Raw genomic sequence first — 23,259 nt, forward strand, 5'->3', positions numbered from 1 at the left:
GGCGCGCGGAGAGACGCGCGGGGCTCGCGCGCGACGCGGCCGCTGCCCCCGCTGCGCTCCCGCTCCCGGTCGTTACCGTGCGCGAGGCGCGCGCGGCCTCCCGCTTCCTTTCTCACGCGGACCGTGTGTCCGCCAGCTGGGGACAACGTGCGTGCGCACCGTGCTGACGTCACGCCGCCGCGGCGCGCGCAGGCGCGCAGCGGGCTCGCGCCCCCCTCCCTCCCGCCTGCCCGTCACGTGCCCGCGCCGCGCGCAGGGCCCGGCGCCCGGCCCGGCCCGGCCCGCGCAGCGCCGCGCGCGCGGGGAAGCTTCTCGAACGGGGGCGCGCGCATCGCTCCAGCGCCGGCGGCCGTCGAAGCCCCCGGGGCCCCGGCCGCGCGGCCCCGCCTGCCTCCGCGCCCGCGCGACGAGTGCGCGCGAGGCCCCGTGCGCACGGCGCCCCCCGGCGGTCGGGGCCGGCGCCGCCTCGGCCCCAGGAGGTTCCCCGGCGGGCGCGGTGCGGCGGCAGCGCCCCGCCAGAGCCGTGCCCTGGGCAGCGGCCGCCCGCTCCGGAAAAGGAGCGCCGCTCTCCGCGCGGGCAACGCGCACCGCGCCTCTCCACACTTCGGAGCGCTGCCGCCGGCAGGAACCGGCCGCCTCGCCAGGAAACCCTCACTTGAGGAAGCAACTTCTGAGAATAAGCCCACTAAAACAGAATTCTGAATGCTAAGGGAATTCACACCAAAATGCATCACGGCTGCAGGCAGGATGACCTCTATAAAGCCCCCCCATCCCATCCCTTTTTCTATTAAGGTTATTTATTTTACGACACTGCATCCATTACGAAACGACAGAGACATACATGGTGCCAGAAGGTAAAAGCATCAGTTAGCAGGGTGACAGCAAGGTACAGGCTCACCACAGACCTGAATTTTGCACTGACTGTTGCCTACCGCAAACTGTAACTTCGTCGGGACTGTTTCTCAATTTGTTTTTGGTTTGGTTTTATTTTGCCTTATTTGAAAATGGGAAAAACCAGAGTAACATTACAAAAGGCCAGCAGCCCATTGGAGGTTTCCTGGCAATATGACTTTATGGTATAGGAAACTATCTCAGAAGCACAGAACCAAAGAAAATCCATTTTTTAAGAGACTTGATGAATGTGCATCAGAACAGTAACACAGTGGGTCTGTATGGGGGTGCAGGGCAGTGTACGCACACCTGTCACCAACGGGCAGGGGCATGTGGGTGGAGAGGTAGCCCAATGTTGGACATTAGGTAAGCAGGGCAGTCTCAGCCACCTGAAAGAGAGCATGTGCCAGCACCGGGAACAGTGCTGCCAGAAACCAGGGAGACTGGGATTCAGGAACCAACAGTGTCTAAGCTCAGCCAGTGGAGGGTATCTACCCAGTACCTACACATAAATATATATATATGTACACACACACATATATGCATTGTGAGTGACCTCCTCCTGCTCACATAGGGAATGCAGCACGATATGGCTGTCTCTGCTGTGCTCCTGTGTCTCTGCCTGTTCAGTGTGGCCAGACATGTTTACATGAAAATGTCATGTGTGCATGTGCTCTATGAGCTTGTGCCTACCAGCAATACATTTTCAGCCTTATTACTGGTCATATTTGGGGGTGTGGAGCTGGAACAGCCTGAAGCTGTTGAATCCAGCACTGGATTTGTTTCCTGTAACAAATCCAGTCAGAAATAATTATACTTATCTCAGGAACAGTCACTTTATGCCTACAGTTATCATGTATTCCATAAAGTAGTGATCAAGTTGTAGGGCCACAGGATAGACATTATTATGTATTAACCAATTTACTTCTGAACAATGACAATACAGAACTAAGTATGGTTTTTTCAGCAAGAGAGACATTTGTACTACTGAGAGCAGACACAGAACTGAGGAGCAGACAGTGCCCCATGTTCATGGCCCACAAACCACATGCTCCAGTGATGATAAAAGAAACAAACCAGAGACTGCTGACATTGCCAGAGATTTTGCTACAATTTTACCTAAGGCAGGTAGAAATGCTTGTCTGCCACAAAATTGGATCTCTAGTTTATCAAGAGAATGGGTTCATCAGTAGAAGTCACAGCAGTACTAGACTCCCACCAGCTTAAGAAACCCAGTTCTAAGCAGCTTAAAGCTGACAAGAAACAGCAGTTCTGCAGTGAAGAACATCTCATTTAGATCAATCAAACAACAGTTTCAAGGACTTGTTTGTGCTAAACATGAATAGGCAACACAGAAATGAACTGGTTTGCACCTACTGAGTATTGTCCTCCCTGATCAGAGTGAGCTACAACCATCACGTTATTGGTTTGTGTAAGGTATCTGAAATGCTCACGTTCACTACCAAGAAGTACACTCTTCTCCCAATTGCTTCTTTCAGACATATTCCCTTGAAAGTACGAACTAGTCTTTAAAAGCTGCATTTCAGCTCTCAGTAAATCACACTCCTCCTTTCAGTAACGCCTACATGTTCAAGCCTACATGCTACAAGTAATAAGAGACTGTAACCGCTGGAGCTGCAGCAACAAACTGTTCTTCAGCCACTCTTATGTCTAACCTGTGGTAGAGATTTCAGTAACAAATCAAGAATTGGACGGTCACAAGTCCCAAGCTTTGCTAAAGATAGAGATGTGGGAGAACAATGTAGACATAGTTAACCAAAACAGAACAGCTGCCAACTTGTGAAAAACACAAGAGGTATCGACTACATTTTTTGTTAGCAAATCCCCTCTTCAGTTTGAATACAAAGATTGCTACTACACAAGTAGATACATGACAGGACATTTCTGTCACAAAGTATAGTCTAAAAGGCACTACTACAGGAGCATTACTGGAGCATAAAGGAGGCTTTTAGCTCTTGAATTCACTCGATAAAACCAAGCTAGCTGAAATCTACACCCACTAGCTGGAAACAACAGCTATCAAAACCAACTGTGCCAATGTAACACACCCACAGCAGCAATCACCAGTTTATTACAGCAGTCTACAAGATTATCACTAACTACGACCAGACAGCCCTGACTGGGCTCAAAAATCCCAAGTTTTGTCCATTAGGAAAAAAAACCCCGCCAACCAAAAAAACAAAATCCACAAGCATTTAAAGAGCTGAAAACCTAGTGATGTTACAATCAGAACTGTTGTGCAATGTGCACACTAGAAGAGTTAACATACAGAAAACATACTTTCTTTAGACAATGTTTATCCACTTTGGAGAATGATTAACAGTAGCACCCCACAGGAAATTCTGTTAATCCAACCAAAACACTGGGCTGGATTAAACTGCATATAAAAAGGTATCTAGTCCCATTTTCCATGTCATAACCAGCCCCACTGCCCTCAACTGCTTCTCCCAGAGTAGTAGAAAAGTAGTAGGAGTTGAATGTTTGCTGTACACAGATGTCTGTAATAATTAGCAACATCTATGTCACCTCTGGACCTATGTCCTTAAGCAACAGAACATCAGCCCAAATGTACTTTAAAAAAAGTTTACATAATGTTACATTTTATAGGAAACTAGCTTAAATTCTTTCTTTAGCATTAGTGAAGAAGTGTAATTCAGTGCCAAGAAAATAAAGATGAAAGTGGTGGCAGAATCTAGACAAAAAGTTAGATTAAGAAAAAAAAAATATTGCAAGAAATGGATGGTTGCAGAAAAAAAAGTGTGTTTTTCTCAGATTTAGCTTTCTTGCTGATGCAAACATGCTGAAACACATGTTCCAGCTGCAATCAGAAAGTACTTACCCCCACAGTGAGTCTGACACAGCTTGTGCACTGCCAGATTTCACCCCAGAGCATTGTTTTATACTAAAACCAAATTCACTTCACACTCACAGCCCTGACTGCTGCAGGATGAATAGGTGGTAGTTCAGAAAGTGTTTCACCAACTGAGAGCTACATGCCTGCAAGAGCAGCAGCTGCTTTTGGAGGAACAAGGCACATATCTGGGGGGATGGAGGGGAGGGAGAAACACCCACTTCACCCCTCCAATACCCCATACCATGCCATGGAGTCTGAACTTCCAGCTCCCCATAAAGTCACTAGTTTATCAAACAGCATTAATCCCGCAATATACAATGCACAGTATTCTGTATCTCTCAAGACTTACTTGAACTTTTGGGAAACACTTCCCAAACACTGAAGACTGCAAAATAGAAATGCACCAGACTGGATGTGCCACTCAGTGCCATGGTATGGTTGACAGACACAGCAGTCAAAGGTTGGACTCAATCACTTTGGAGGTCTTTTCCAACCTAGATGATTCTGTTATTTATGTGAAGAATGAACCAGTGGTAAGAGGGCAGGGGGGAAAGCCAGTGTTAATTAGAATAAATGCTCTTTTTTATCTGTATATGTGTTACATTTAGGTTAATGTATTTTACATTACTTTCCATATTTCATTGGTCAGTGATATGCTCATTACTCATACATTCAATGAATGCTGTATTTTTAATATACTATTATTTCAACTATCAAAAAATCACAAAATATAACAATAAAGCAGTATTTTATCCTTTTCGCCATGCAACACTGGCAGAAACTAGCCATAATCAGCAGGAATAGAACCATTTTGATGAATTTCAGTTCCTTTATGGCCATCATGAGGAACATTCATCATATTCATGAATCTTCAGCTGAGGATCTCGTCCACATCATAGAAGGGAAAAAAATGAGGTAAATTAAAAGCTCTCACCTGAGCTTAGGACTATCCTATGCATCCAGCTATTTTATAGCAATACTAATTGTTACAGAGTCACCTGTGGCTCAGCAAGTTAGAACTGCCATGGAACTTGTATTCCCCTTCTAAGTTATGGTGTAAAGGAAAGTGACAACAATTAAAGTGCAGACGGTTGGCAATGTGTTCCAGGTTTATATCAATCTTCATTACTGTTTATTGACTTACCCTGTGGTCAGGCAGACCACACCATATTAGCAGAAAGCACTGTACTACAACAGTTAGCAAAACAGCACAATTCCATCATCACAAGTATTTGGTTAACAGTTACTAGCTCATAGTCTTGTAGTTCTCCAAACTGGCTTTTCCTGAAGATAGTGATTGGAACAAAAAATACATTTTTATTGTAGATAGGTTTTATCTGCTTCCCACACTCATCTTGCCTCTTTTATACTGTTCACATTCCTTTAATGCCTTTCTGTTTTGGGCTTGATTTAAAAAAGAAAAAAAATTTAAACTTTCTCCTTGTTGCTTTCCTCTCATGAGAAGCCCTCATCATACTTCTCACAGATATCATTCTCATTGCATTCTTCCTTATCTAGTTCAGCAAGATGTATCAAGGATTTACCACAGGTTACTAAATTCAGCCAAAATCCAACAGTGAAAGCACATTCCATCTTTGTGTGGAGAGAGAAGAGCAACTCCACCATCATAACTTGATTCTTTGTTCCAGGGTTACCCAGTCTTAAGAAAGATAAAAAAGCAAACCAACACAACACAACACATCCTTAAGTATGGAAGAGTAAGACATGAAGTAAGTCCTGCTGGTGCCACAGCTACCGGCACTGTTCCCTATGCACTGGCTGATTTTTTTTTGTAGATCGTCTGCTGTCTATGGAACAGAAAACAGACAACAGCCTCCTCTTAGTGAGGAGCTCTTTCTTACTCTACTAGGCAGAGGCCTATTTCATTGTGTTTGTAAGAAAAATGTCTTGATTTCTCATTCCTTAGGAAAACGGGTTTTAAAAACAAACACAAACTTTAGGAATCATCTAGTGGATTTGTGTATAAACAAAGAAGCGGCCTAAGGTCAAAGAAAATTATTTTCCTTTTTTTTCCTTCTGGAAGGTGACCAAACTAGTTTACTCACAAGTGGTTTCCTCCAGTTGCACATTTCCCTCCCATGGCAAGTACAACAGCGTCTGCACCAATACTGCGGCAATAGGTGAGGTTAACAGCCAGATGCTGCTACATGAAATACAGACGTGAACAAATGCTGCCCATCTCCACCAGACTTAAGAAATATGGGGTTTTTCCCCACATAATGACGCATAAAAATGCTCACCTACAGGAATACTTTTCAAGCAGAATCAATTTCCCTTTCCAGTCTTCAGTACAGACTCACAAGGCACTGTGCCCGAGGGCACTGAAAGAGTGCTGCAGCTACACTGAGCAGAACATCTGTAAGCGACAAGACCAAAGCACCACCCGGCCCTCTTCTTTACACCACCCTCGGTTTTCAGAGTCTGCAGCAATTTCAAATCTTCGTGGCTTTAGCCCAGCCCATCCAGTACGATTACAGGCGGCCCATGCCTTCACACAGTTCACGTTGGGAGCAAGGCAGCGTGACTGTTGCGTAACACTTGACATCTTAACAAGTCAGGCGAGAAGCTCCAACCACGTTATGGGAAACCACTCATCTCCCCAGGCTGCTGAAACAGCCGCTGACCCTCGTGTCTACCGACTCCTCACTGAGCTCCCCTTCGCGCTTCGACTCCCTTTTAAACTCATCAGCTCAGGACGAGGAGTTTCGAACGCGACGGTACCAAAGGCCACCACCGACCGCCGCCCCGCGGCCCCCGCGGCCGCCCCCCGCGACGTGCCGGGGCGCACGCGCGCCGCCCGCGGGCCGCCCCGCCCCCGGCCGAGGGGCCCCGCTCCGCCCCGCCCAGCCCGCCGGCCCCTGGCACCCAGGGGCACCGGGGCCGCTCCCCGGGAAACGCTCCCCCGGCAGCCCAGCGCCGTCTCACAGGTGGCGCGGGCCACGCCCCCACAGGGGGCCGGTCCCCGGGAGCGAGATGGCTTAGGGAGCAGCGGCAGCTGCCCGGGGCCGGGCCTCACCCGACCCTCCCCGGCCGGAGAGCCCGGATGCCGCTCGGTCCCTTTAACAACCCCCCCGGTCAGGTGACCGCCGGCCGCTGCCCGTTGCCCGCGCCCCCGGGTCCCGCCCGCTCGCGCCCCTGGACGGAGCGGTGCGGCGGCGCGCGAGGGAAGCGCGCGGCCGCCGGTCCCGTTCCCGTCCCGCGCGCGACCCCCTCGCCTCAAACGCGAGCGCGGCGGCAGCGCGCGGACAGGCAGCGCGCGCGCGCGTGATTGGGCGGCCGCCGCGCTCACGTGACGCGCGCACGCCTCGCGCCACCTCGAGTGAAAAACTTGTAAAGCGGAGGGGGGCGGACAGCTCCTACCTGACTCCGCGCGCCGCCCGGCAACGCCCCGGCCCACGCGGCCCTCGCCCGCCACGCGCGACCTCCTGCCGTCCTCATTGGCCGCCGCGGCCCATCACGTGGGCGGCGCACGCTTCCCCTGCCCTTTCACCGGGCTCTCCTCCCGCCCCCGCGAGGCCGGTACCGGAGCGCGGCCGTGCGGGCGGAGCGCGGGGGGCCGCGGGGGCCGGCGGCGACCGCGCGGTGCAGCTGCCTCGCGACGCCCCGCCAGCGGCGCACCGCCGATTGGCCGGAGCCGCCCGCCGACGCAGTTCCGCTCCCCGGGCGCCGCCGGGCCACGCCCTTCCCGCCCCTCCCCCGGCCGTGCGCGAGGGATAACACGCCGCTCGCGCGTGGGGCCGCGCCGTAGCGCCTCCGGCGGCCGTGCCGGCCGAGCGCCTTCCCGACGGCCGTCCGGCACCGAGCGCGCTCCCGCCGCCACGCCGGCCCCGGCCCTGCGGGCGCGCTCCTCCCGCGGCACCGCACTCCCTTCGGCCGCCCGCGGCGCCGGCCTGGCTCTCCTCGTCTTTCCGCCGCCTTCCGCCCGGCAGCATTTGTAAATCACGGGACAGGGGTTCGTGTGCGGCGGAGTGCGATGTCCGGGCGGTAACTGGAGCCACGAGCGAACGCCGACGATGCGGCGCTGGGGTGCACAAGGATTTCCCACGTTCTGGGTGCTGCTGCTGCTCGCAGAAGGCTCTCGGACTCGGCAGGGCTCCTGGGGACGGCAGTGTTTGTTGAGCACCCACGGAACTGCACTCACACCAATCCCCCAGTTGTCTGGAAGTTGCCTGAGGCTACGTGTGAGCCGAAAGAGTTCAATAAAGGCCCATCAGCATAGCGATGTATTTGCTAATGCCTCTGAATATAACACCAGCCCTGTGTGGTTTAGGCAAAAGGTGGTTCCGGAGATTCTTAGCCAGAAAGCCTGTATTTGGTATACAGTGAAATAATGCAACAAATGTTGAAGAAGAAAAAAATTCATAAAGAAACCCCCCTGAGCTCTGGGTTGGATGAATTCTGTGGTAATTGTAACCAACTGCGGACTGAAACTGTGTCAATGAAGAAGGCCAGGCCTCTTGTGAAGTCTTGAAAATTAATTTCAGGTTGACTAGGGTAAAGGCAGATCGCATGTAGTGGAAGCTAATTTAAAATTTAAACAAAAGGTGGTGGTAAACAGCACCATAATGTAGCCCTGGGCTGGAATTTCTGTGTTGGAAGTCTTGGCCTCGAAGGGTGCTCAGTTACAGCAGTTATCTGCATTCCCCAGGCATGGTGACATTCCTGAGAATGTGTGGCAGTATGGCTGGGGAGTCCATGGGGCATGTAAAAAGAAAAGTTTCTAATTGGGCATAGATTTATACTGCTGCAAAATTGAACTCCATGTTGAATTGATTCTCAGTTGAGTGGTTGGTTCTCAGATTACTGAGAAGCTCAAGAATACTTTCCCTCACATCTTAGATAAGTATATTTGAGGAATCCTTATACAAAAGTTACAGATATATTAGCTGGTACATGAGCTAAACATTTGTTGGACTTTTACAGTCTTACAGCCGAAGTTCAGGAGGGTTTGGGCATCAATAGACAAAGCACTGGTGGGTTTAGGACCTGTCTTTTTTGAATTTCTGAGCAGATTGAGGGATAGCTTCTTTGAAATTCTTGCTGCTATAGGGGATGAAGTGCCCAATTCCCAGCTGCAGGATCTGTTTTAGTTAACAGGCCAAACAGCAGAAACGTCATGCAAATAAAATGTACTGTTTGACATTAACTGTTATGATGTTGCAAACATAGGAAAGGATAAAGAAGTAATGCCAAGGCAATCAAAGATATTGGAGTTTTGGACAAATGAAAGACAAAACATGGAGGGGAAGTAGGTCTTTGATAATTTCTCGGGGAGAAAAGACATTTTGAATGGAGCAGGTTTGAAGGAAACCTGATGGTGTTTGTGAATATCACTGAAATGAGCCAAATGTGTGTTACAGCTTTAAAAAAAATTGTTTTGGTCTCTAAGTGCAAAAAGTATTCTGTATTAGAAAGAGGCAAATCTCATTACTGCTCTGTTGAAGAAGTTCCTATGCAAGTTAGATTGGGAAATCTTAACTTTGAAATGTACATGTCATTTGAAGCAGAGATGCCCAAATTACATAGTGAGGTTTTGTAGAAAAATTCTTCTGTTTTTTGGCTTTTTTTTTTTTAATCTAAAAAAATTAACTAAATCCTTCATTTGAGATTTAGGACCCTTAAATAAGCAAGAAAAAGAATAATCCTCCTCTCCCCCTCCTTTCCCATCGGAATAAAACCTTTAAAAAAGGGCAAGTGGAGAAAGAGCAGTCAGAACCTGTTCTTCCAGGGGCATGCTTGCCCAGGTACCACATTGCTCTTCCACATCATCTGTTTACCCGGGGGTTCCCACTCACTATCCCAGTTCTCTCCACCCTCCTGTTCACACATCATTCACTGTGGGCCTCTTCCTTTCACTTGAAATCAACACCCAACTTTTTCAGTTCTTCCATCCCCACCCATCCCATTAGGAGTGATAAAATGGGCCTGGAAATCCACTAGAAGTGTTCCCACTGAGGGGCATATTTAGGAAATAAAGGCTTTAGAAAACTGAGCAGAAACAGGCACATCCTTTTATAGGGAGAAATTATGCAGGTTTTGAGTGGGCTGAACTCGTGGGAGGAAGGAAGTGTGATACAAAGAGAAAGGGTGGTACTAAATCTGGTCTATGCCTGAGGCTGGCATTTTATTGCCAAACTCGTTACCTGCTCTGTTTACTCCTGATGGCTGCAGAAATCAAACCCCTATAAACAAATTTTGTTCTCCCATTAATAATACCCATTTATAATTAGTCAAAATGTAAAAATAATTACATTTAAACAACAATAATTACATTTAACAACCACCACCACCCTTATGTTTGAAGTATGTTATTTAAATGCTTTAATCAATCATTCAAAGCCTGCAAAATGTCAAAATTAGAGATGCAACTTCCTGCGCACTAAGCAACTCAAGATCATATGAAGAAAATAATGTGTGAATTTTTCATGAAATCAGCATTACACACACGGGAACTAGATAAAGATTGCTGAGATAATTGTGAAGCTGACATTTACTAGCTTTCTAGCATGGATTTTGCATTCCAAATAATGCATTTCTTATTTTAATACATGGAAAGGTTTCGCTGATGATAGTTGCTTTCTAAGAGTTTCCCTAATGTTGTTCTTGTTGGGCAAAGTTTAATAAAGATGAGTTGTCTCGGTCACATTGGAGCCACTGCTATTGTGCATCCTCATCACCATTTAAGCCTGAACCTTCCCTTTATACCGAGCTGCAAAGGCAGTGGTGTAATTGTACAGCAAGAAAGGTTCTCCTTTCCAAAGCCAGAGGACAGGAATCAGGCACGGGGACTGGAAAGGTAAGGTTGGGAGGAAAACCTGTCCAGGTTTACTTGAATAATTCGACAAGGAAAAATGGCAGGAAAAGTAGAAGACCTGTCCCTAGCTTTCTTGCTGTTTTTGTTCCACAGATGTAATAAAGCCTCCTAAGAGCTCCTCGAGGTCTCCAGACTGCTCCCCCTTGCAGCTGTCCTTCTTACGTCTTCCTGTCTCCAGACACCTGCAGGAGCCTGTGCTCCTGAGGCTGGGCTTCTGCTCTCTTTACAGAACACTGCAAGGTGGCCAAGTCCTCTATTTCACAGAGGTCGTCCTGTCCCAGCTCCCCTCCACATGGGCCAAGGACAGTTGAGACTTCTGAATTCCCAAGCTGTTGCCTTCCGGAGCCCAAAGAAGACAGGGCTGAAACAGGGCTGCACTTCAGCTCCTCACCCTCCGCCATGCTGCAGAGAGGAGACCTGCGGCAGCACCCACAGGAGGGGAGCTGCTGGCGCCGGCGCGTCTCTCTGCAGCTCGCTGCTGGCACGGTGTTTACTTAACGCAGAAACCCCTTGGGAACGCATCAGTGATGAAACGTCGGGATTTCGCTTTCTTGCTGTGGGCGAGCTCCTAACGGGCACATACTACCTTTGGGATCTGGCCGAAGATCATCGCTCGCCGAAGGGAGCAGAGCCGACCATCCCGGCGGAGCTCTCCCGGCCTCGCTGGTTTCCCAATTGCTTTCTTTGCCGCAGTTTTGGCTCTTCTGCTTCCACAAGCCTAGCCGAGCCCAGTCTTTTTTCCTTCCTTTTCCCGTTCTGAAGGGACCTCAGCCTAACAAACCCTTTCCTGCCCTAATGGTTCAAACCCACCGTCCCCAGACCTTGGGCTGCCCCTTCCTCACGGTGACGGGCGGCACCGGGACACGAGGGGTTAAACCTTCCGCCACCCGAACCCCGAGCACGGAGGCTGCCGGCGCAGCTGCCGGGGTCAGCTCGCTGTCGCGGCCCCACAGCCCTGAGTCCTGCTGATAAATGGGGGCGGGAGCTGGGGCTGCCCTCCGCCCCAGGTCCCTCCGTCCCCGGGCCCAGAGTTCCCCCGTGACCGTGCCCACGCCGCGGGAACCCAACGCTGATAGCTCGTCATTCCCGTGAGCACGGAGCCGTCCCGGCAGGAAGCACCGGCTGCAAACCCCTTGCACACGTTTGCCGTGGGATGCACACGCTCCTGGCTGACCTTCTCCACAGCACCCAAGCCTCTCCCTGGCTCCTAGAATTATTTCCTTTTAAACTGAAAGTGCGGGCGATTTCTCAGATATGTGAAGCTAGTCGTTGTCGTGCTGCAACATCCTCATTTAAAGCAGTTTTGAGAGCCTCAAACGATATGAAAGATCTAACAGACAGACTCTACCCGTGCCCTGCAGCCTCTCCCAGTGAGAGGAGACATCAAGCATGCACAGCTCATCCCTCCTGCAAGGGGCAGAGCTCTGCCCCTGCAGCCCAGACTGCCACTGCCACACTGGGGCCAAGGTCTTGGACCTTCCCCAAAGCGGGAGGCCTACCCGGTGGGTAACAGGGAGGAAGGAAAAGGGAGTAGAGGAAAGGGAAGAGGGAGGCACCAGGCACTGGGGTACTTCTCAGAGGGGAGCAGTGGGGGCACAGATTTGCTGGATGGGTTGGAAACCATTTTTAGACCATTGTGAATTATCTAGAGGCTCTCATGCATTTGCAAAATTTTTGCCCTCCCCAAGGGCGTGTAAGTGGTCAGCAGCAGGTGAGGGGAGCCCAAGGTATTGGCTGTCCCACTTGAGCCAATCCCCTGTCTCCCAGCCTCAGCAGTGCTGCCCTGGCAGAACCAAGCAGCAGGATGGGCAGTTTTGCCATCCAAAGCAACTTGCTCCCCTAAGCACTTGTCTCCTACCCATGTCCTACCTGTAAGGCTGATGCAAAGGAAAAATAAAGCTCCAGAGGCAGGCATGCAATGCAGAGACCAGCTCAGATACCTGGCAGCAGAGCACCAGCTCTCACAGCCTGGCCTGAGGCAAGGAAACTTGCTTGAAAAGCTACAGCTGCATCAGTGAGCAGTGCAGTCAGAGCATGTTCACAGACCAAAGCAGTTGGCAGTAACAACCTGCTGCTTGTGCTGTACCCATTTGGGCAGGGGTGCTTTCCTCAGTCCAGCTCCTCACCAGGCCTGGGAACGGGCAGCCCTTGGGCAGCCTGTGAGCAGTAGGTGCATTCTCACAGCCCACCTCCCAGTGTGGCTTCAGCCAAAACTCCACCATACAGTGTGAGGAGGAGCTGTCGAGACATTCACTATGAATGCAGCATCCTTATCTAAAGCAAGGACACACTAAGCTGTCCACTTCAAGCCAGTGTTTTCATGTTATGTATTTCACTGAAATGCATTCAGAGAAACTACTAAAATGGCCCAGACAAGGCAATCATCAAATATGCAAAGTAGCTTCTTCATAGATGCTGCTGATAAACAACATAACCACATCACAAAACTGCACAGACAGCCTAGGGAGGAAACAAGCAACGAACTCTCTATGGTCTGAGAGCTGGCACTTGAAGGTGTTTCTGCATCTCTCTCAAGCCTGCTTCATAGGGCAGTTCACCAACTCTACATCCAGAAATCTTATCAGGTTTTGCATGCTGAATGTCAATGTGAGCAAAAATTACTAGTTTGGGGCCAAATTCTCATTTCAGTTGCTTCTTGTAGTTTTGCAGGAGTCAACAGGTGTAACAGAGCAGAAGTCTGGCCAAGAAAATCCCCGGACTCTTAGACTGCATGGAGCCAGAGAATAGAATTTTCTCACACTCAGCAATCTCCTACTCCTTGACAGCTAAATCATGATAAAAAAACATTCATAAACATAAACAGGATTACTCTTCTCTGTTCACCAGCAAGGTCACTAAGCAGAGTAAAGCAATGAGGCTGTCTAGAGAAGTGTGCCTGCTGCCAAGGACCCCCAGAATTGTTCAGTGGCATGGTGGCAAAGGTCCTGAATTGGTCAACAAGGGGAAGGATCCAGCTGGGCATGCACAGCATCCTTGTGGGTGTAAGTGCTACTGGGGATCAGGGGCTGCTGCTGGTGCTGGGGCTGCCCCAAGCCAGGCAGGATGGCTGTTTTCTCAATCTGAGTTGGGGCAAGGAGAGTGTGTCCAAAGGGAGATATTGAAATTGTGTTTGTGGGATGAAAATAGGATTTCATGGCTGAGCAGGCAGTAGGGAGAGCTGCAGGGGAAACAGAACTTGCTGGGAAAGGTTTCCCCTCTAGACTTGCAGATCATTAAATTACTGTCTCAGCTTTCTGAAGGGCGTATGTTCAACTGCCTTTATGGGCATATTTCTCAGGATTGTAAATAATGAATGTGAGGGATTTTAAAAATCAGGCAAAGTCTGCTGTCATACAAGTCTCAAGGGCAGCTTCAATTCCTTCTGTAGGACAGGAGACTGGCATTTCTGAGACAGAAATGCCATGCTGCTGAGTACAATATGCCCCCAAATGGCACACTATCCCACCCCTGCCCTCTCTGAGCTGTCCCGGCTCTCACTGGAGCAGACAACACTGGCTCACTGGCCAGAACTCAGCAACTGGCCCTGAGGGTGCAAAATTGAATCGATCCCCAAACTTCCTCAGGATTGCTCACTTCAGGCTGCCCTGGGCTCTTCTGTGCATTTGCCATCTCATGATGGATCCCACCACCAAAGCCTGTTCAGCCATCCCAGCTCTTGTTTCCAGTATCCTCCTGGTAAGCAAGAGCTCAAGTGGGAAGAAACTGTGGTAATGGAAGCCATTGTTGATTCATCTGCACTGAGAGAAAGGCATTTTGTGCCCTTTAACCACACCTGGTGAAAAAAAAGGCACTGCCTTGCTTCCATCTGTGCTAGCAGGTCCAGGAAAAGAGAGTTGTGGGAGAGACAGAGATACACCTCATCCTGCTACTGCATGGCAATGCCACAGAAAGCCTCATCTTCTTTAAGATTTAATCCCCATTTGCACTAATGTTGAGCTAAGAACAGCTTTTTCTTTATTTGCCAAGTTCAGTGTCAGTGACGCTCTGTAAGACGTTTACTGAGAGAATAAATCCATTAATATTTTCTCGTGAAATTTTAGAGTCTTCCTGGAACAAAGGAAAGTGCTTATTTTCTACATTCGCAGATTTCTGATAAACTGGCAAGCTGTAAAGCACGATGTTGAATTCTTGCCAGCCTTGTGACGGCATCATCCCCTGGACTTCCGTGAGCTGCTGCGCAGTGCCCCTGCTGTGGGATCAGCATCAGGGCTCAGCAGTGCTCAACAGTGCTTCAGCAGCTGAACAGGCGCAAGGAAGAAAACCGACGTCATCCCAGCAGATCATCCGCACCCAGGAGAGGTCAGGGCATGGAATATAGGCAGGCTGTGGGTGTATTTCCAGGTTACAGACTACGTCCATCCCTCAGCTGTGTTATTTTCATTTCAGAAATCAAGCTCTGATGATCTCGGTGCCTTTCTCACTGATTTACACCACTATCAGCAATGGGTGGTTCAGACCTGCAGTGCAGGAGGCCTCTGGGATGAGGTCTGCTCCACTGAGACAACAATGGTCGAGTGTGTGAGCATAAATCCCAAAAAACAGTCCCTGTGGGCCAACTGTGTCTTCAGTTCAAGTGCTGCAGCTCCCTACCCTACAGGCTGACAGAGCTCAGCAGACTGGCAATATTTCCTGGAGTATATTAAGAGAGGCAACAGACAAATATCAAGCCATGCTAATTTCTGCTAAAAATGAAAAGATTCAGCCCCTCTCATTTGGATCCTTGCTTGATGATGTCTGCAGAAAAAGTCAGCGGCTGGCAGAGCAGCAGTCCTGAGCAATTTCACTGGTGACCCAGGGAGACTTCATCAATAGGTGGAAAATTTGGGAAAGATTTCACATAGCGAGCCTGATCATTGCCTCAGGTACAGCCCAACATATCAGCTTCAATGGAAGTGCACTGGCGTAATTGGGAGTGTTGGCAGACAAGCTGGAGTGAATCAGACAGGGGGGAGGGAGTGTGAGAAGTCACCGGCTGTTTGCTCTGCCAGAGATTTCCACCCCCACAGCAGTGCTGGTAGAAACATGTGCATGTGCTTCATCCTTTTCTGTGCATCATCAGCTATAGCTTTGCTACCTTCAGCAGCACCAGCACTACTGGCCCCAGCTGATGGGGTCCCCAATTCCAGCAGAGAGGGAGCAAACAAATATTGGGGAGAGGGTTTCAAGCTGCCCCATCTGTCTGATGAGTTGCCAAGCCTTGAAGTTCAGATTTGACACAGGGTTTTTTTACACTTAACAGGGGTTCTGGCAACAGCTAAGTGCCTGCTTCTTTCTGGAATGCAGATTGGGTCCCCTGCATAAGCCCCAAGTCTGCATCTTCCTTTGCCCTTACACCCTGCAGCTCAGGCACAAGGTTCAGGGTCACCAAAAGGCTGTTAAAGCTCAGTGCCTCCTCATATGCCCAGCCACATGCCTGTACAGTATTTCTGCTCCTCTTTCTCTTTGCACAAGAGGGATTCTGCAGACAAATAATACCAGCAAATGTATTAATTAGCTCTGAACCTTGCCTGATGTTGGGGAGGCATGCTGCTTTACATCATCCAGCAATGTGAACCTTGGGGGTTTTTAGCTTCTTTAAATGCAATTTAATAAGAAGAAACAGGGAGAGGCAGCAGTGAGTGACCAAAGGGCTCTCTGCTCTGGCTGGAAGCGTGTCTCACAAGCAAAAGTCGCAGAGGCATTCACTGGCAGAACAGAAGTAGAGAGGCAGCAGCAGTCTCCCACGCAGCTCAGGTAATGACAGGGTAGCAGCCAGGATCACTGTCTTACATATTAACTAAGAAAGCAGCGACCCTCTGAATTTGCTGTACTAACTGCCATGTTTGCAGTACACGCTGCTTCTCTCCAATGACCTGCCATTTCTTTCAGCTCCCCCTTTCTGTCACCTTTACTGAACTGTGTGTTTACCAGCTTGGGCTGCAATCTCTAATACTGGATCGTTTTTGCATGCAAGCCCTCTTTCTTTGTCATGAATATCTGCTTCTTTACACCACACGCTAGCAAGAGCCAGCTCCCATAAAGACCCTTCTGGAAACTAGTCCAGTCCCATAAAATCTATACTGAACTGAGCAAAGCTTAAATCAACAAGTGTCATCTATTTCCGGGGGTCACACATTTCTTTCCGTTCTATTTTAGCCATTAAAAAAACTGGAGGAAAAAAAGGCTGTTTAGATACTTTCTTTGCTGCTGAGCTGTTTCCTAATTTCAGTCCTACTGTCAAATGTAACCAAAAGATGTTCCATTTTGCCTAACTGCAGTTGGGAGTGACTTGGCTTGCCATGCCTCAAGCTGGAGGATCCACGGAGTAATTAGGAAGTGAGGAGTTGATCATCTTGTTGCTAGACCTCAGTGCAGTGACTGAGCTCTGATTCAAACTGACGCCAAGTTCCTTTTATATGACAGAAAATGCAATCAAAACCCATGTCCATCGGTCTTTTCTGTTCTTGGACAAAGTAATTGATTTTTTAGCTCTGTTGCCCATGGTAACAAGGCTCTCTGATCACCAGCTGCACGTGTTGGCCCTAATAGGTTTGGAATCCACTGCTTTATGTCAGCCAAATGCAATGGCAAGATTGAGGTCTGAAGGATAATTAAGTTCCTACAAGTTTTCTTAAAAAGTCTGCATGTGGCAGACTCTATTACTTCCCCATCAGTACCTTCACTACACATGGAAGTTCAATGAGTATTGGACACCAGAGACTCCACCAAGGGAAAAGGTCTTGTACAAACCTTAACTAAGGGCAAGCTTCACCCAGGGCTTACAGTCACCCATTGGATCCAAGTCCACAGGAATCCAGCGTCTGTAGAACAACTTGCTACTTTAAGGGAGCTCAGCAGGTGTGAAATAACAAATCAGCATAAAATTAGGAGACTATGAAGGTCCCTCACACAAATCCCTGGTAAAAAATAGGAGGATTTGCAAAAGTTAGTGATTGTCGAGCATCAGGGGAGGATGAATACTGCCAGCAATCTATAGAATGTAAGTCAGGAAAATATCTGTGTACAAATATCGTTCCTTTCACTGGTCAGCAAGGCTCAGGTTTTTACTCAAAATTAATTGCATTTCACTTCAAGGGAGTGTTTTTACAGAGTTGAGACTTCAACACTTCCCTCCAAACACAGGTCAAGAAGAAAGGTGGCAGGTCCCAAGGTGGCTGTGCATTAGCTCCAAGGTAGATCCATGCACTTGCTGCAAGCATCTGCTGAGCTGTCAGCCCTGAACATGCAATTTCCTAATCAGGTACTGGGTCAGGCTGGAGCATCCCAGTGTCTGCAGGCTGAGCTGCCAACACAGCCCACAGTCTAAAGCCCCTCAGCCCGCCCTGCAACAGGAGGTGTTGGGGCATGTCTCCTCATGGACCAACTCCTCATGGACTACTACACAACACAGGCCGTGCTGTGAGCGTCTGCTCTGCTTTCGCTAGGTGCTGTGGGATCATGATGCCTCTCAGCTGGGGACTGCTTCAAATGGCTTGAGCTTCTGTTCAAAAGGAGACCCTGTCTTATCCTCAGAGAGATGTGGATGAAGGAGTGTGGTCAGGCTTACCCATGTGGGACAGAGATTGATTCAGCATAAACATGCAGATGTTGACCATCCCACTGCCCCACTACACTGGGCAAGGGCTGCTGCTTGGGAAGATGGGAGGGACTGCACTGTTGTACAGGGCTGGTGGAAAAAAAGGGTAGTTATAGGGGAAATATTTCATTTAATTAGGAAACCAGTGTGCCAGGCTGGTGCCTAAATCAGAGCTGTTAGGCTGGAGCTTCCCCAGAGTCAGGGTAACAGCACTGTCTCTAAGCAGACACAGGGCCAGGCCAGCTCTGCTACAGCCTCTTTGTTATTTAAGAGCAAAACACTGCAGGGCACCTGGGCTGGACCAGAGCACCTCATCCTTTACCAAAACACACAGCCAGCCCCCACCTCAGACACCTACCTGCCTGGTCCCACCTGAGGCAATGCCATCTCTGTTCTGGTATGTCGTATATAACATTTCACATTTCTGCTTTCTGACTTCCTTGTTTGCTGTCTTGACAGCTCATCCCATCTGTCCCCATTTTAAATTCTTCTTCCCTCCTTTTTTCACTAGTTCCTCTGGTGTTGCCTCTCTCACCCACAACATAGCCTCATTTGTACCTGGTCTGTCCAGGCTTGTATGCGAAAGGATTAAGTAATAATTTGAACCAGATCCAAGGGACATCACTGGACACTGGAACCTTAAAATATTAACTAAATCAGCCGCTTCATGCTTCGGAAGTCGTTTTTCCTGCATTGCAGATGGGGGGGTGAGTGCTTGTGCCGTTTCCCATCACTCTTCCTCTCTGTGTGAGCTGCAGGCAGAGGGCGTGCAGCATGCTGTTTGCTTGTGAAGAATAAAAGCGTGAGGTACACCTTTTCTTCTCTGCAAGCTGGAAATCCAGGGACTCTTTTATGTTGTGCTTGGAACATCTGAGTCAGGAGATGAATTTTACCACCTCCAAACCTCTCTTCCACTGAGAGCACTGCCAGTAGTTAGATGGGTGCGTGCGACAGTTTTCAGGGAGGAACTGATGCAAAGGTCTTGCATTCCTGGGTAGAAAGCAGCACATCCCAGTAAGAGCTTTTCTCCCTGTTCCTGCAAAGAGTGGCCACAGAGCCTGTCTCTTTGTGGAACCACTGGCCTGTGCCCATCAGATTTTGGCCTTCACAATCTCAAGGTTGGAGCAACGCAGAGTATCTGTCACCTGGGCAGGCCAAACATTCTCTGCCTCCAAGAAGTAGCCCAGTTGTGCTTGGTGAAGGGAGAAAGACGACTTTCAGCTGGAGCTGGCTATGACCCCACACAGCTAGTGAGCATCATCACACGTTCTGCCACATATTAGAAGCTGGGACTCAAACACAGTACAGGTTTTATTATTAAAAAATGCATAAAAACTAAAGACATGCTTCCCAGAGTTAGAGTCTATATGTACATCTGCGCTTCCTAGGCAGCTGCAGGGAGCATAGCCTTCTGCCCCCACTGCAAAAGTGCACTGCACATGTTTTTGTTACCCTTTGTTAGGTATTACCTTATCACCTGCATTTACAGCATTCCAGCTAAATGAAGAGAAACCCTGTGCCGCCTGGGGTGGAAGATGGTAGTATTTGTATCTGTGATTGAGAAACCATACTGAATTTCTGGAGACATCTGTAGGACATCTCTGTTCAGTAGGAAACTTTACTGAAAGGACCCATGCCCAAGTCCCAGGCTGAAATTCCCCTTCCCTAGGAAGAGTTCTCACTAAGGGCTAAAACTTGACCTGAATTTTATAGCTAGACCCCAACCTTACAATAAGCAAATACTGGGTATCAAAGGGTGGAGTGTTCCAATACCAAGTCTGCAATTTCATTGGACTTTTTGGTCCCACCTTTGCCAACTCAGCAAATGCTGACATTTGTGGTATTAGTTTGAGGAAGTGCAATGTTGAATCCTAAGTAATACTGCCAAGTTTTCAGCGCAGTGAAAATAAAAGAAATTAAGATCTAGCAAATATTTAGGATAAGTAGAGTAAGATGTAACTGCACTTCCTTGCTGGGAACCACAGCACAAAACAAATGCTGATTTACAGTAAAATATTAAATTATTAAAAACCACACAAGCAGTTGCAGTTACAGTGAGTCAGACATGCTGATTGGAAAACAAAACAAAACCCGAAGAGCAAAACCATTAATTTTGCCCTGTCTGGAAGGCTGCAGTGATACTACTCCATGTTTTATGTGACTTTTACAGGATGCCAGAAAACCTCCTAAATAGGAAGGCCAGTGGTTCTCAAGCTTTTTCATCATGAAGCCTCTCTCTTCAGAAAGCGATCTCCCAGTCGATCCCTTCCCCCAACACACACATCTTCCCGAAACTGATTTCACACGTCACTATAGCAGCTACAGTTCTCGGTTATTTGAAGAAGTCATAGGACTAATAAAGAGAATGACTGAAAGAATCCAATTTTGAAGCAAATGCTGAATCCTGCTCCTGCTGAAACTGAGCAAGTCTGCCATTCTGTATCTCAGTCTTCTTCCTCTCCTGGAGGGCAGTACTTAGCATTAATTAGCACTGTTTCCCCATACTGCTGTTAAGTCCTCTCTACACTGCTTCCTTTCCATCCCTTTGAAGTTGGATTCTGCCCTCACACAAGCCAGCTGCTCTCCCTCCCTTTGCATTTTAATGTCAGCTGCAAGTCTAGTCAGGCCTGAACTGGCATCAAACAGAAGAAAAAGAAAGACATAAAAAAGGTACATGGGGCGAAGAGGAATGCTGGATTTTCTTTTTTTTTCTGATTTCCTTGCTCACCAAAATGTCTGAAACTCTTAAAAGAGCCCTGGACTGAGGAAGCGGCAAATGTCACTGCATGAAATGAGCCAGATGTTCAAATTCAGTGCTGGGTAGGAGCAGATCCGCTGATCAGTTTGAGAACCACTGAGGTAGGCAACAAGTCTAGGCAGTACTGCTGAGTGAACACGAGGGGAATTTTGCCCTCTTGTCCTGAATGACAGTATAAATACCCACTAGTGTTTTCAGAGGTACCAGTCCCAAAGTCACGCAGCCTGGATTGAAGACAACATCTACACAAGAGCAAGCACTGACTGAACAGAAGGTGTATTCAGCTCTGCTCCAGCATTCAGTGAGGAGGAGTAGAGCACAGACTCTGACTGCTGCCTTAGCTCTGAACTCCTTTGAGCAGGATGTGGTCAACCTGTAACCCTACTGCCTCCCTCCCCCAAATCCAAGGGGTTGTTGGGGTCGCAGTTCTTCCAAGCTATTTGCCACTGCAGCCCACACAGGTGGTGAAAGCTACAAAAGCTGCCCAAGAGCCCTGGCCAGTGCTGTTCAAAGCCATTCCAGGTCTGGCATCAGAGCCCCAGAAGAGACACAGCACCATGCTGCACACATCCCGTCCCAGGGAAGCAGAGTGTCACTGCTATTTATAGGCTAACAACTTTTCTCTGCTCCTGTCTCTAGCTCATACAGAAGGCTTTTGTCCTCCCCATCTTGTCCATCTGGATGCCTTTCACCCTCAGCATCATCTCCAAGGCACAAGGGGCTCATGATGTAGCGATAGTCACTTGTGACAGCAGCAGCTGCCCCAGCAACAGTCTCTTCAGCATCCATATTTCCAAAAGAGGCGTGCAGGGCAGGGTCACTTGCAGACACCTCTTTGTCCCTCCCAATGTTGACATAGAGAGGATCCTGACTGGAAGAGAGTGTGGACATCCTCCCACGGATCATTTCCAGCTGGGACCGGAGCACTCCAAAGGTGGGGCGTAGCTTGGGCTCAGGATGCCAACATCTGCACATGAGATCGTAGCTGCAAAATAGAGGGAGACAAGAGTACTGAGAAGCGGAGCAGCCATGCCCTGAACCTCTGAACAGGGCCTCTGGGCAGTGAAGTTTAACAGGTGCTTCCCCCAAAACATATCAGCTTCAGCCATGCACAGGTGACACAGCATATCGATAACCATTATGGATCTAATTTCTTGTTTCTTCTTATTTTCAAGGGCATTCTCACTTTGGTAAAAATAGTTATTTAGACAGTATTAAGAACGCCAAAAGCCCTCTTAAAGCATGCTGAATTTCTTGGTAAAGCCCTTGTTCTGCTGTCTCTAGGGAGCTAGAATAGGACTGTGAGTGAGACACCACCTAGTAATAGCTTTTGAATTTATTCACAAAAAGCACCCTTACAACCTCTGCCACAGCTGAAGCCATCCCTCCAAATTCGAGTTCAAGAGCAGATAAATCACAGGAAAAAAACAAAGATCAAACTGTGGGAGGTGCATGTTATTTCCAGAGCATTCTTTTTTTCATGCCATGTTGACTCAGCGCTCACAGAGTAACAGAGGTGTGCTGCTGTCACTGCCTGACAGGTTATCAACAGGATTGGAAAAAGACACTCTGGGTTTGTTTAGAGGGCTGTTAGAGAATGGACAACAGCTTCAGTGGTGGAAGAGGGATGCTGAAATGGCCTTTCAACTACAAAGGCACCACCCCTGTGCATAAGACACATTCAGGGCCATTACCAGGCTCAGGTCCCATCCTGCAGCCTTTCTGCTATGGTCAAATGCTAGCCACCTCAGCTCTGGCTGACCAAGGCCAGCATAAAGAGACAATCATGGGCTCTGCTGGGCTGTGCTTGGGCAAGGAAGAGGAGCTCTTCTCCCCTGCGGCCACATTCACAGCTCAGTGCCTGTGCTGGCTGCCCTCCTGCCAGCCAGACCTCCAGCTGGAGCACTGAGCTGGAGCACAGCCAGAGCCATTGTCCTGCTCCTCTTTGTGCATCATCCACAAGACTGGCAGCTGCATTCCTATGGTGTTATTGTTGCCAGTTTTGCAGGGAACAGGAACAAAGCACAGTGCTGGCACTGAAAAACACTGCATACAAATGAACCTCAGTTAAACTTGTAAATGGAAAAAAATCTGATATGGCCTTTACTGGGAAATAAAGCATTTCATGATGGGTTTTATTTTACTTTTTGTATTCCTTGCTTGCAATCAGATTTACAAGACTGTTTTTGATCTCACGCGACTTTTACAGAAAGCTTCTATGGTTCAGTTGTCTTACTCCTGATTTACATCTCTCACAAACAGTAGAAATCATTCTACACACTCCAGATAAAACAGAAACTTCC

The 23,259-nt window shown here is 48.6% G+C and overlaps 2 protein-coding genes across 15 annotated transcripts in view; both read right to left on the reverse strand.

The window, feature by feature from the left end:
• Positions 1-7,434, reverse strand: part of MGA (MAX dimerization protein MGA) — a 60,378-nt gene extending 52,944 nt beyond the window's left edge. For 6 of the 10 annotated variants that reach the window (XM_085062374.1, XM_085062372.1, XM_085062373.1 and 3 more), the window contains exon 1: positions 7,148-7,426. The gene's annotated coding sequence lies outside the window, so the exon portion shown is untranslated. Of the gene's footprint in view, positions 1-76; positions 170-7,147 lie in introns of those variants that run through there. The other 4 variants (XM_085062377.1, XM_085062376.1, XM_085062367.1 and 1 more) reach the window with 4 other exon arrangements.
• A 12,057-nt stretch (positions 7,435-19,491) lies between these two features.
• TYRO3 (TYRO3 protein tyrosine kinase) overlaps positions 19,492-23,259 on the reverse strand; it is a 41,562-nt gene continuing 37,794 nt past the window's right edge. For all 5 annotated transcript variants that reach the window (XM_085062381.1, XM_085062382.1, XM_085062380.1 and 2 more), the window contains one exon: positions 19,492-21,941. In XM_085062381.1, the coding sequence (XP_084918507.1) occupies positions 21,566-21,941 (376 nt within the window). In that variant the 3' untranslated portion in view covers positions 19,492-21,565. The remainder of the gene's footprint in view (positions 21,942-23,259) is intronic.

The sequence above is a fragment of the Lichenostomus cassidix genome, chromosome 5 (assembly GCF_008360975.1).
Source record: "Lichenostomus cassidix isolate B80296 chromosome 5, HeHo_3.0, whole genome shotgun sequence".
Lineage (NCBI taxonomy): Eukaryota > Metazoa > Chordata > Aves > Passeriformes > Meliphagidae > Lichenostomus > Lichenostomus cassidix.